This window comes from Saccostrea cucullata, unplaced genomic scaffold, assembly GCF_032062105.1.
Source record: "Saccostrea cucullata isolate Sc308-1 unplaced genomic scaffold, CSIRO_AGI_Scuc_v1 ctg59, whole genome shotgun sequence".
In the NCBI taxonomy this organism is placed as follows: Eukaryota; Metazoa; Mollusca; class Bivalvia; order Ostreida; family Ostreidae; genus Saccostrea; species Saccostrea cuccullata.
The window spans coordinates 194,257-208,538 of record NW_026930547.1 but is presented as its reverse complement, the minus strand read 5'-3'; the positions used below and the strand labels follow the sequence as shown (position 1 = coordinate 208,538).

Here is a 14,282-nt window from a genome sequence, read left to right as displayed (position 1 = left end):
GGACAATGTAACAGGAGAGGAGAAAATGCAGTGGACCTGACCAGGATTCGAACCCAGGCCCCCTGAAACTCCTTTCAGGTGCTCTACCAACTGAGCTATCTGCCACTGGCGATCGAACCTGGCTGACTGCCACACATGTATGTCCAACTCATAAAAAGAGACAGTAACATGTCATTGCATCCCCCTGTGTGGTGCACCACTATGTAAATTGTTGCAGGTTAATCCCAGCATAATTTGATGTAGTTCTTAAATTGTTACCCAGAAAACAACCACAAATTGTACTGGGTGTCAATTTTGATTTAAATTATTTTTTGGGAATTGAAAGAATAAAATACATACATTGTAGTTTATTATTATTCTTGATTAAGGTTCAGTTTAGCTGGATATTTGGACTGACACTTTTGGTGAAAGTCTAAATATCCAGCTAAGCTAAACTGAACTCAGTAGACTGAAATTTAATGTATACCCTGGTGTATAGCCTGCACTTCAATAAAGTTTCAGTGAAATCTGTACCAGCCTGCAGGAGAAATTGTTACAGAAATTGGAGGTTTTGCTATCACATAGATATTTCAAGTACACAAACAGTCCTTCTCCTTATATGTTTTCAAACAAGGACAACCTTGTAAAAAAATACTGACTTGAATTTCTTTGATGAGTTTTATTTCTGGTTGATTTATAACCAATGAAATTAAACATAAATGTTTACATCCCATTACTCGTTCAGTTCAGATATATGTGAAAAAAGCTGACTTCTTAAACAAAATATATATTAATTCTTAATCAGCCTTTACATGTACATGTACTCAAAAGCAAAACTGTATGAAATTATTGACATATCCAAACAATTAATCTTTCCCTATTCAGTAAACTAAAGCTCCTCCACAAATTCTGCATATAGACAGTTTAATACCAGTCAAGAGTGTATAATCCTACAGTGTAGGTAACCAATTAAATGAAGGTAAATTAATTATTATTATCTAAGGCATGTCTAAAAAATCTATAAGAAAAGTATATACATGTATATGTACAATGTAACTCATGACAGCAAATTAAGTTTTGATATAATATGATGTGTTAGGATACTTAACATGTTATAAACAAAGTTTCTGGTACTTGTTATATTCTAGTCCCATATTCATGATCGGTGGTATAAAATATACCTGGTATGTGGTATTGCAACAACCATCTGCAAACCATTTGCAGGAATTTGAATGGAGTGAATAAAATATATATACATTTCAGCACTACGACAAGTTTCTCTATTGTGTATGAATGATTACACAGTTGAAAATGATCTCAATACATTGGCTCTCTTTCATAATTCATCTTTTAGATGAATTTCTGACCTATGTAACAAAATAAAGCAATATAATTAAAAAGCATAGTTAGAATTTCCAAACATAAGCTCTATTACAATAAGTTATTAAACAATGAATAAAATACACAAGAAAATAACAAATAGCCTGATGAATAACAATGTTTAGTGTGAACACTAAGATTATTATATGTATGAGGTGAGATAGCACACTTGCTGCATGATAAACTCAATACATGTACAATTATATATACATGGCAAGCTGGGGGACGGGGGCACACTCCCTTTGCCCCTCCAGTTTTAACAGTGGACTTAAAGCTATCCAATAAGCATCAGGTAAATACAGGCATAGACTGGACTCTTCTTCTGGACCTCCTAATATAGCTCCACATCATGGTGAGAAATCACACATAAAAGACTACAGGAACATGGCTTCAAAATGACTCAACATGCTCAATGACTTGTGACTTGATGACTTGTGACTGGGCCTCTGACTTGCTGAGATCTTCAGTTTATTATCAATTATACACAGAATCATGGGTTAATGCACCTCAGAGTGAGTGAAGATATTCATGTTTTAACAGTTCCTCTATGCTTGGTCTCTCCTTTGGATCACGGTTAAGACATTTCTGAAAGTAAAAGATTATAAAAATCAAGAGATCCTTTTGTCAATGGATTATATGTGATCAAAATAACACAGTAAATTTTTATTTCATTTAAGACAAGATTTTTAAATAAGATTTTTAAGATTTCAGTGTGTTTCAAATCTCAGTAAATTTATTTTTTCTATCTGGAAAATGTGTCAAACAACCTAAGATACAAAATATGGCTTGTTATTCTTTTAAAATTGCACAGCAGAGCAAGGCAAATTTATCCAAGGATTCAGACTCTTGACTCCATAAAATCAATGCATCCTGATACAGTGAAACTTGTCTAGTCAAAACACCACTGGTTGCAAAAAGAAATTGGCCTGATTAGACAAAATTTTAAACAAATGAATTTACTGAAAGGGACTTAAAATTTACATCGTACTAGGCAAGACTTTGGAATAATTAAAATCTGGATAAGACAAGTTCCACTGTACTTCTCTATAACAACAATTCCCTAACAGAGTCATGCCTTACCTTCATGACATCCATTAATTTCTTGTCCTGAATCTCGGGGAACTTGATTTCGTACTCCGGGTTGATGATTGCGTGGAGTTTAGCGATCTGCCGAACCACTTTCTGAAAAGGTGTGTGTCCGTACACCATACAGTAAAGAATACAACCCAGGGACCAGACATCAGACTTCACGTTGATCTAAAGATTAAAACACAGTTCAAACTATAGGTACCATGGTCATACATTATATAGCTTTTTTTTCTGTCTGACATACTGTATAATGGGTATTTTTTTTATGTGCCGCTTATTTTTACTAATTTTTACAAGCTTTATAAACCCTTAAAATTTCACAGAAGTAAAAAAAATGCCTGGCCTAAATTGTCAACATCTTATGAGAGCATTGGCTATAATTGTCATTTAGCACTTTTAAAGTGATCATCAATTAGGATCAAACAAGTTAATCTTAATTAACGCATAAGGTATACAAACAAGTCAATTACCTGGTTACTTTTACAAGAGCATAATTTCTGATAATGATTTAATTATTACAGATTTTCAAATTATACCTGTTTTTCAACGTCGTTGAACCTTCCTTCTGTTTGATTGCATTCAATAAAAACGTGACTTTTTAACACTCTGTAATAGTGTCAAGTAAATCATGGTTTGAGTTGTCTCTCTATATATTTCGGGTAAAATGAAGATGGGCATGTCATGCTCATCAATAATGATACTTAGCAAAATGTGTTTTAATAAAAAAAAAAAAAAAAACCCAGAAATCTAAGAAGGGCACATGATATATAAGGGTAATTCAATGAACAAACATATCATAATTTAATAAATCAACATTTAATATCACGGAAATAATTTCATTTTGATTTTTACAACAGTTTTTTTTTCAGATGCATTAGGCCTATTTGTATGTAAACGCATTCAAAATGCAAAAACAATGATCTGTATTTCACCTCCGATGATTTTAATTTTTATGGACATGTTCAATTTGTAAAAAATTAAGGAGTAAAAATTTAAATCACCTTATTTCAGCCAAATTCGTAAAAATTTACAGCAGTAAAAATAACCCATTATACAGTATCAATTTATTTTTTTTTTTGGAAAATATTTCAACAACTTTTCCTCTCTCTATGACAGAATCAGTGAACAGAATAATGCTGTACCTTGAAGACTGGCTTGTGCGAGTCATCGTCCGTGTACCCACAATGCTCTCTGATACTCTCTGGGGACATGTAGTTGAGGGTCCCCACCTGTGTGTCTGTGATTATACTGGTCTTATCCTGCTGGATGGCCTTAGATATCCCAAAGTCTATCAGCTTCAAGTTACCATGGCGAAGGAGAAAATTAGAGGGCTTAAGATCAGAATGAATAATTCCTACAAAATAAAACACAAATAAACATAATGAACAGAATAATGACAAGGAAATAGGTATGTTTTTCTTTTAGACTTTGAATCCAAGACAAAAACATAACATATACACAAAGAGTTTTTTTTTATCCTTGTAAATATATTGACAGAAACAGTTTCTCTGAAACCCATCAAGAAAGGTATACTTTGAACACTTTTTATTTTATTTTTTTCATTTAGCAATGGATGATTAAAGTTCCTAGTTCACTTGGGGTTCTATTAATATCATACATTAATTCCCTGGTAATAACATATTAAATGGTAAACGTACTATACAATGCATTGTTTATGTGTCTGTCATGCTAAACAAGACTGCATTGGACAAAGGATAAAAATCTCCACTTATCTTTAGCTCATCTTATCAGGACTAAAAGCTACACTTTATATACATGTACAACTTGCCATGTTTACATCATGGTATATCAGACTTTTATCCTCACTGTCTGTACAAGGTAATCATTTATTCATTACATCTTTAATTTCAGCATTATTACCCAGCATCCATTTGATGCAACCTTTCTTACCTTCTTTATGAAGAGCTCCTACTGCCTGCAGCATGGAGTGCCAGTAGAACTTGATGTACAGAGGTGACAGGTGTCCCTCCTGTTTGATGGTGTCTTTCAGATATTTATCAAAGTCCAGCTCCCCACACTCCATCAAGATGTACAGCAGATCCTCAGACTCTTTATACTCACTGTAAATACAAAGGTTAAGTCAGCTGCTCTTCAAACTTAGTATGTTTTAGTAGATATTTGAATTTTTAACTAAATGCTATACATTGTATTTCTAAAAGGTGTTTAATGCCCTTGTCACATGTCTGACTCATTCCATTTGACAATTAATGAAAACAATAATTATTTAAGACTGAGATCTTACAAGTCATGTAGAGTGATAACTTTTGGGCAGTACTGTAGTCGTTTGAGGAGCTGGATCTCATTCTTGTAGCCCTCGATGATTTGTTTGTTCTGGTCTTCCAGTCTGACGACCTTGAGGGCGAGGATCTGAGGATTCTGTCCAGAGTGGTCAATCACTGTGTACACCTGAAAACCAATGTACAGTTAACATTAAAATCCAGGGAAGGACTGATACCTAAAATGTAGCTACGAGTCAAGCTGTGAAGAGACCCGCTGAGATTTTTATGAAGTAATGTCCAGGGTTCTCCACAAGGGGTTTTACCATGGCGGCCCGCCATGGTTAAATTTATCTGCGCCATGATTAAACGAGCTGCGCTATGGTTAAAATCGGCATGATTAAATTTTATTGCATTTCAGTCCTAACACCTACTTTTTTAATTACTTGAGTAGTTAATTGTGTTTAGACTACGACTGTCATGCACCCCGCATGCCTCGAAGGAAAGCGGACTGTGCTAAATAAACACGTTGTTAATTAGTGACTATGGAGTGAAGCGTGACAATAAATGGAGAGTCAATCAGCTGATCAGATGATCAATATTTTGAGAGTTTATTATCTTGTACACATGTAAATAATTTTGGGAAACTTCAACATGTTCCTTAAATTAGATATATAACAGGTTTATAAAAGAAATTACGATCATGATAATAGTCATTGCATGCGATTCAGGTTTCTGTGCAAGAAAAAAATACTTTGTAAAAATTTCATATTCCTCTGTATTTAATCAATTTCCCGTGCTCTGTTTTTAAAGCTTTAACTTTATTATCTATCTGATCAAATGTGCATAGGGCCTACTTCTCAATCACCGTCTTAGTCTTAGTTTTAGAGTTACTTCCCGTTGTGATAAAATGTCGCGTGGCACTATTTTTAGCACTGGGTCACATGGAGAAGTAAACAAAACTTGGTGAAAAATGCAGTATCTAGAAAAATAAAACGTTTAGAAAAAAGGAATCTAGTCCAAATGTTCCTTTGTGTGTTAACTTTAAAAATACTACCCATTCATCGGTTTTAGTCATATTGAAACAAAGCATTTCATACAACAGGCTATAATTCTTGTAATTATTAATTTCTGAAAAATATTGCCATGGTTACTGACTTACTGTTTCAACAACTTTTCTTTAAATTCCTTTAGAAGGTAACTACAGTTCTGGACAAATTTTGGTACTATTGTGAAGTAAGAAATTGGATAAATCCTTTTCAATTTAATTATTATTTTTTTATCTTTAAAAAGTGTAGTTATTCCATTGTTTTATGTTGCAGTGGTTAAGTTTAAAAATTGTAAAACCAATCATTGATTAATGAAGATTAGAAATGTCTTGCATGTACATGTATGTTAGACACGTTTTCAGCTACAGTTCGCCTTCGCGCAGCTTCCTCCATGGTTAAATTTTCAAATGTGGAGAACCCTGAATGTCACAAGCATGATACAATTTTTTTTACTACCAAATTTTGTCTCAAAAGTTGATGAGAGTTGCATTACACATGAAAATAGGAAAAAATATCACAACCCTTCTTTCAGAGCAATTCTTTCTGAAGCATTTGGTTTTTGTCTTGCCAAAGTAGAGAACATCAACCATTTTCTGCTAAGACACATTTTAAGAAAACCATTTGTAATCAATAAAGGAAAAACTTCCAGTCCATATAAATTATGATTTTATACTATATAATGAAAAAGCTTGATTTCATTGTCTCTATTCTTGACCATTTTTATCCTTTTTTTAATTTAAAATTTGATTCATATAATGACAAGTAATCAAAGATTTTGATAATTACCTCAAGAATATATTGCTTTAAAATTATTCCATTTGCTTTGAATTTGGAGAGGAAAAGATTTGGGGTGCTTATCATATAATTTTAGGGTGTTTTGCACAAAAAAGGGGCACAAATCTTGCACAGTGTGCAATTCAGTCACAGCAAAAAAATGCAATCTTTTCAAACATACACCGTACCTAAAATTCAGGTGAACAATCTAAGAAAGATAATAACAAAAACCGCTGAAACAAATCTTACCTTGCTGGAGCCGCCGTGACCCACACATTGTAACACCTGGTACAGCTTCCCATTCACATACATAGTCTCCATAGTGGGTACCTAAAACCAATGTAGAACAAATTAAATCAATTGTAAAACCATATTGCCATAATGAAAAACGATTTCTAAATTAGAGCTATGTTGAAAAGTGCAAAATTACTGCAACATCGTATTTGTTGAATACAATGACATTTTTACTGAAACAAAATGTATAGAAATTGGATAAATACTTCATAACATTCGAATACATTTTCAGGATCTTATAATTATCAAAGGAATACTTCCACTGACAGAATTTAAATACAGAAATGTTTTATGTCTGTTTTAATTAGAATTTCAAAATGTGTCTTAGGTAGCAAATCAAACCTTTGGTGAAGTCTTTTTGACAGTTTCTTGTCCAATTGGATTATTCCTGAAAAAATGAGGGGAAAATAAACATTCATTCTGAAAGAATTGAAATCTGAATGATTTACACTTTACATATTGCAATCCAACAACACAATTCACTTCACTGATTTATTTTTCTCACTCTTTTCCTTATTATAGCATTCTATTCATTTCATGTTACCTACAGGGAACTTGTAAACATTAAACAAGTCACACTGTTCCTGCTACAGTAAAACTCGTTTAGTATGAAGACGGATAATGTGAATTCATGGATATAGTGAAGTTATCTTGGATCCCCAGCTAATTAAATTTAACGAGTTCCTTATACTGATATAACGAATTACGGATATAGCGAAGTAATTTCATAGGTCCCAGTAACTTTGTTATAACCGAGTTTTACTGTACTCACCTAAGACTTTCGTTCTCAGTCTGGGATGGCTTCACTTCTGTAACTTTTTTCAGTGGTTCCACAGTGGGTGACTTTTGTTTTGGAGGGATCACATTTTTAGGTGGCTCTGTCACTAATGGTTTTACAGGTGGCGTCACAGATTTTGGTGAGGGCACAGTCAGGGGTGGCCCCTTTTCCTCTGAAGTTTTTACCACCGGATCCATTTCCATGTTAGGTCTTGGCTCATTCTGAATAGGTTTGAGTGGCTCCCTATGAGGTACCTCCTTGAGGGGGGAGACATCCTTTCTGTGGGGTGTGGTGTAAGAGTTTGTCATGGTCATGTAACCAGAAGTGTGGGCCTGGGACCCCATCAAACCTTGAAACAGATACATTCGTAAAGGTAAACACTATACATTCCTTCCCCTCAGCAAATATTTATCTGTCATTAATTCTGCCAATCTTGAGACAAGGTAAATTCTAAAAGTCCAGAGCACAATTTGACTATTATTAGTATTATGTTTAGACTATATTTTTTGTGCCCTGGTGATATTCAGGTTTATATTATCACTGTCGACCTGTACCAGTGAAGGAGTGTCCGTCGAGCGGGGTAAAACTAGGAAACCCGTTTTCTGCATCCTCATCCTCCTCTTTCTCTGACAACTCACTGAACGGAAGATTGAGCTTCTTTACCCGCTGTGGCAGCAGACAGGTCTTTGGCCTGGAAAACAATTACTTTACGATAATTAAATTCTAGTTCTCATTTCTTTTTAGTGAAATACTAAATATGTAGCAAATGCTAGCAAAATTTGACAAAGCCAATTTTTTAAAAAATATGTAGCAAATGCTAGCAGTGCAAAATTAATATTGCCAAATTTTATTCTTGAAATTCAGCTTTCTCTTTTTGAGAGATTTGTAAAATATTTGACATATAATAACACAAGCTAATAAAGTCTCTGCACTTGAATGTAACATTGACAATAAAACGTTACTTTAACATGGCTTTGGAGGAGGAAGCCCCTCGTAGTTCTGGGGTGCTGTGAGCTTTCCGCATGGCTGGTTTGCTGACATGGACAGTTTGGAGGGGTAGGGGTGGGAGGTTAGTCGGTGACTGATGGGGGCTGTATCCATCTCCACCTCATGGTCCATTGGAATACATTCAGGCTTCCTGTGTAGTGAAGTCAAATGATATCATACAGCTTTAAAATGTAGCTAAACAAAAGGAAAAGATGATGCAAATAATAGTTGGGTTACAGTATCCTTATATAGAACCATTTAAGACTTACTTGAAGTTGTGTGGGTGGCAGACAGGTGTCTCTGTGTCTGTCCGGGAGACAGCGGGTGTGGAGAGGGAGAGGTCGGCCTTACTCCCCACATGACTGGGTCTGAACACGCCCCCGGTCAGGTTGGAGCTGGTCAGTCCCCCTGTGAGGCTACTACTGGTCAGGTTACCTGTCAGGTTACGAAGGTCCCCTGTCGACTCCGTACTGCTGGTGCTGCTCTTGTTACCAGAAACTGGACAAAAATGAACACTTCAAATTAGCCTTAATTCAGTTTTTGCAATGAATTGATAATAAAGCTTTCATTGTGGTACTTATCCTATCCCATAACCAGACCACAATCATGAAAAGGAAAATTTCATATAGGAAAACAGTATACTCCTTACAAACTACAGTATGTCAAAGAGATGTAAAAGTTAATTTTCTAAAATATAGTTTAAAAAATATATAATAATAAGTATTGGACTTTTTATGTTTAGTAAAGTAAATACAGTAAAACTCAGTTATAACGAAGTCATTGGGACCAAAGAAATTACTTCGCTATATCTGTAATTCGTTTTATCCTTATAAGAAATACATTAGATTTATATAGTTGGGGATCAAAAATGACTTTGCTATATCCGTGAATTCGCAACATCCGTGTTGTACTAACCGAGTTTTACTGTACACATCTTTCTGTATATAAAATTTTCCAATCTCTAGCCATATTTAAGTTTGTAAATTATTCTTTGATTTTGCGTACCTGTAGCACACTCAGCCAAGATACTTGAGGTCTGTAAGTTTGTCTGGCCGGCGTCCAGTCTCTGGAAAGCTTCCGTCAGAAGATGATCAGGTTCGGCTTCAAACTGCCGTGCCTTCTCCAGAATCTTACGACTCTTACCCACATTACCTGGAACAACATAAATTACATTACCAGGTATACATGTACCAAAACTTTGTCCTCTTTGAAAACAATGAAACATGGACCTGTATTAATTGAAACAAATAATTAAATACATATGTTTATTCTTAAGCAGTTCAATGCCAACAATGGAGGTCTACTTACTTTCATTATTTATGAAAATATTGTAATTAATTTTTCTTAATTTTACAACCTTTTTTTGTAAAATGTATATACACCGTAATAGAATTTTCCATGAACTGTTCAGATATATTACTGCTTGATAACTATAACATGTATAAAGTCACTTACAATGTGAGCCGTTTAGTTACTTGTACAGACCCTTTGATATGTGGTATAGACTTTTAGATAACTCATACTCTATATTAGCTATACACATATTTAAAATGTCAGACCTTTAGATAACTTGAACAGAATTTTAGATATGTTCAAATTTTGAACAGGTACACACAAAATGCGTCATCAACAGAAATAAATAAAGTATTTAAATCATGAAAGTTTTTAAAGAATACTGTAAAATCACATATTTTCGAGGGTCAAATTTTCATGGTTTGAGTAAAAACTCGTGGGGATTTGAACTGGTGGATAAAAATTGCTGAGTAGTTATGTATGTAACATTTTACATTTCGTGGTGGACATAAATTCGTGGGTCTCTTCATACCTCGAAAACAACGAAAATTAAACCCCCATGAAAATTTGTGATTTCACAGTAATTTACAAGAAGGTATCAATTTTTCATTTGTTATTTAATGTGCAAATCTACATCTTCCACATAGATTCTAAATTTCTAATTCAAATTTTGCACATACATCTTAAGATTTTGGATGACACCATATCTCTTCAAAGAAAAGCATATAATCATTGTTTACTTGCGTTATTCATTTGCGAGAGTGAATAGTAAAAATATTTCCCAAACACAGATATGCTCTGCATGAGCTATATGTACAATGTCATACCTTTAGATAACTCGTACTCGGCATGAGCTATATGTACAATAGCTAACTTCCTAACAACTCTTCTGGCACAGTTAAAAAGATCATCAGCTTCATCGGGCTGAAACTTGCTAAATAAAGAAGAACAACACAAATTATAGACTCTACATGTAGTTACTTCAGATGAATTTCTGTTTCTTGCTAACTCATATGCCAAACACAGGGAATATATATCAAAAGGAGTCTATGGTCCCCAATCTTAGTCTAATATAAATTTGAGTCTCAACTTTATCTTGAAATCATTAAAACTGCCATTTAATCATGGCCCCACACAGGTCCAAAATATTGCATTTTGAACGTTTTAAAATGACTTTTTAAAAAAAATATTTGACAGTATAAAAGAAAATCAATAATAGAACAATATAATTTCAGTTAAATACCACAAAAAAATGTTCCTAAACCCATGTCTTTCAAACTCTCATGAGAATTACATTTAATAGTTGATTTACAGTATTATCAGTTCAAGAAACATTACCTTTTCATTTGTGCAAACTCCACAAAGAGAGCGCCATAGAAAATATTTCCCTTGTTTCCATCCCTTGGAATTTTCTGAAATAGTGAAATAAAATGAGAATGTGTGATTTACCATAAATTACTTACGTTGTTGTTAAAAATCACTTTATTTCATATTATAAGCCATTTTAGTTAAAACTTTATAAATTTCTAAAACTTTCATAGAAAATAAGGCATTGATGCTCCACTCTAGTCCATATAGGACAAAAGCAGGCTCACTGCTTTTGAGTCTCGTTTTTTTCTCTTATATTCTCTCTCTTACTTTCTTCTTTTGGAAAGTTTAGGAACCCTTTCTAATGATATTGAACATAACCTGATCCCAGGAACCAAAATTTGAATCAATATATTGTAAGTTTGGAACAACAATAAAAAATATTAATAATTGCCACCTGAATTTTGCTATCTTCTTACTTAGCTCCTTTGAAAGGAGAAAGGTCTTTCATCCAATGACCAATGTCTACAGGCACAAGATGTGAAAAATTTACAGAGAGCAGATGCCAGACAAACTAATAAGAACAGCTTGGTTGTTTTAGGCTTGATCATGTAATCAGTATGGATTATACCTTATTATTCACTATGTAACATAATGTAATAGGCTTGGAAAATAAAGTTTTTTGATTGTTTATACAGGTACAAGAAACAACCTCTTTTTTCTGGTTCCAAACAAAACATTCAATTCAGTTAACATGTTTCTAGACATCATTACAATCCTAGATCAGAAAAACTCAATATATTTTTTGCTTTTGACAGATAAATAATAAAAGACTTACATCAAATGCTGTCTCGTACAAATCTGACAAGTAATTATGATGTTTGAACTCGTCAGAAGAATGGGCCTTTGTTGTCATATACCGCATGAAATCCAACCAGTCTTTTGGCTTGTTACCTCGACTTTGAATCAAGTCAATCCATTCTTTGGGATCTGTGTAAAGAACAGAATTCAGTCTTTTATGTGCTCAGGGCTCAAATAAGAAACAAATCTACATTGGTTGTGACAGTACTCTAACTTAATGTTAAAAATCAAGTCTCAACGGGAACCCAAACCCAGGGCCTTGGTGCACCATGTCAGTGCTCTAACCACTGAGTAATGTATTGAGAAATGGACATATAGATTAGCTTTCACACATACTGGTGAACCTGTTGCCATTAACTTGAAGCTGAACACTTCTAATAAAAAGGCGCCACCAGACAGGTATATAAACTTTTTGATTTTTGTTACACCTAATTGCACACTTGAAACTTGTGGTCGTCATGTAGTTTTACTTTCATAGTCTTTGATTTTTTGCGTTTTTTTCTTGTTTTTATGTGCATTTTCTGTTTGTAAATTATGTATTTACTTGTATTTTTCATGATACTGTTCTTCTGTTTTGGATAAACAGCGTAAAATTTGATAATTTCACTGCAACCGAGTAGCAGAGCAGTGTGAGATGCATGTCTACATTCGTTGGACGGTCTGACCTCTACAGCGAAATAAATTTAACTGTTAAGAGATCTGCTCCTTATATAGGGGTTGTAGGGGATATCGTCGATGAATGGGAAATATGTCAGACTATGCTTTTTACAAGTAGTGTTCAACTATTATCACATGGCATAACAACAACCTACGTACGTTTCATGTTCATGATTACATACCTTTTATTTCCAATGTTCCAGTATCCGAATTACCCAGTCTATTGAGTTTATTCCGTAAACTCTGGATATTTACTTTACTCATTCTAGAAGAAAAAAATGACTCATAAAATAAATGGTGTTGTTGCTTATTCAAGGGGGGCTGGTATCATACAGATACTCAAAACAGTTTAACACTGTGACAAAATAAAAAATGACAAACTTTCAAGATCTAACAAATTTCATAAAAAAGGAATAGCTTATTTCTAATAAGAAAAAAAAACATATGCAATTACTCTGCTCATAGTGTATAGGCCTACTGTATCTAGATAAACATTGAAATGGTGTACATGTGTAACGTCGCGTCCCTGCTGTTGTTATCATCAAAGTTGATGAATTGTCGATCATCAAATACTATGAAAAAAAACGAGGGGCTATAAAGCTTAGATATTTTTGAATCAATATGAAATAACTGTGCCAAATCCCGCAGACCTACGTTATTTTCTCCCCTGATCTTCCACACAACAGCGGTGACCATTCATTTGTTTTTGAGTTTGCCGGCTATCTAAGAAAGAACGATTTTGATTGGACGAGGAATATGATTACTAAAATTGTTTAGAAAAATAGTAATGATCGACATTATTATTTCCGGATATTAATTCTCAGTTCATTCCAACTATTTATCAAGAAAACAATTAAAATGGTCAAATTTACTGCAATCTACACTTTTATATCTATCCAACATATACAGTCCTAATTTTTGTTTTGCAAAACTTTTGATTCCAAAATATCTTAAACATTTTAAAGCTGAGTTGCCTTTTTTGATGATTTAAGCCTACTGTCTACTCTCTGAGAATTTTTGAACATATTTTTTATTGACAATCAAAAGATTCTAACAACTTTCTAGTGAAAGTTAAAGTTAAAACGAGTCATCAACTTCTCAGAATAAATAACACATAAATTTTGTTCAATGGTCATGTCGATTTTTATAATTTTATAAAAGTCTAGATCAAAAGCCGATATATGGAAACTATATGGTCAACAGAGTTTAACATCAATTGCTCAAATCAATGGGAAAAAGTACTGATGAGGAAAACAAATTAAAATATTCTTTATAAAAATGTTGCTCAGTTTAATAATAAATTATTACATAACTTGTTACCGAATAATAATAATTATACATAATATACAATAAAAAAACGAACACATTTTTAGCAATATATTATCTTCTAGTCCGAAATATCTAAGGTTTTCTCACAATTTTGATGTACGTGCCTGGCACGTATGATATCAGATATGAGTTTTTACATAGAAGAAAACCGTGGGACATTTTTTAGCATTAAGTACCCATGGGACACAACAAATAACAAAATATAACTAGAGCCGAGCTCGTTGCAAAGCAACGAATAGGTCTTCCGTTGGAGCTACGGATAAGAAG

At 33.7% G+C, this 14,282-nt stretch overlaps 1 protein-coding gene across 1 annotated transcript; it reads right to left on the bottom strand.

Annotated features, from left to right (window-relative positions):
* Positions 1 to 643: 643 nt before the first annotated feature.
* LOC134228984 (dual specificity protein kinase Ttk-like) lies at positions 644 to 13,366 on the bottom strand. The gene is given in 18 exon segments (XM_062710689.1): positions 644 to 1,944; positions 2,440 to 2,616; positions 3,591 to 3,802; positions 4,360 to 4,529; positions 4,712 to 4,875; positions 6,758 to 6,838; positions 7,145 to 7,190; positions 7,575 to 7,929; positions 8,135 to 8,271; positions 8,543 to 8,615; positions 8,618 to 8,718; positions 8,837 to 9,065; positions 9,573 to 9,719; positions 10,688 to 10,794; positions 11,199 to 11,272; positions 12,007 to 12,158; positions 12,869 to 12,951; positions 13,341 to 13,366. Coding segments are annotated over 17 exon segments (2,385 nt in total). The 5' UTR covers position 12,951; positions 13,341 to 13,366; the 3' UTR covers positions 644 to 1,866.
* Positions 13,367 to 14,282: the final 916 nt, after the last annotated feature.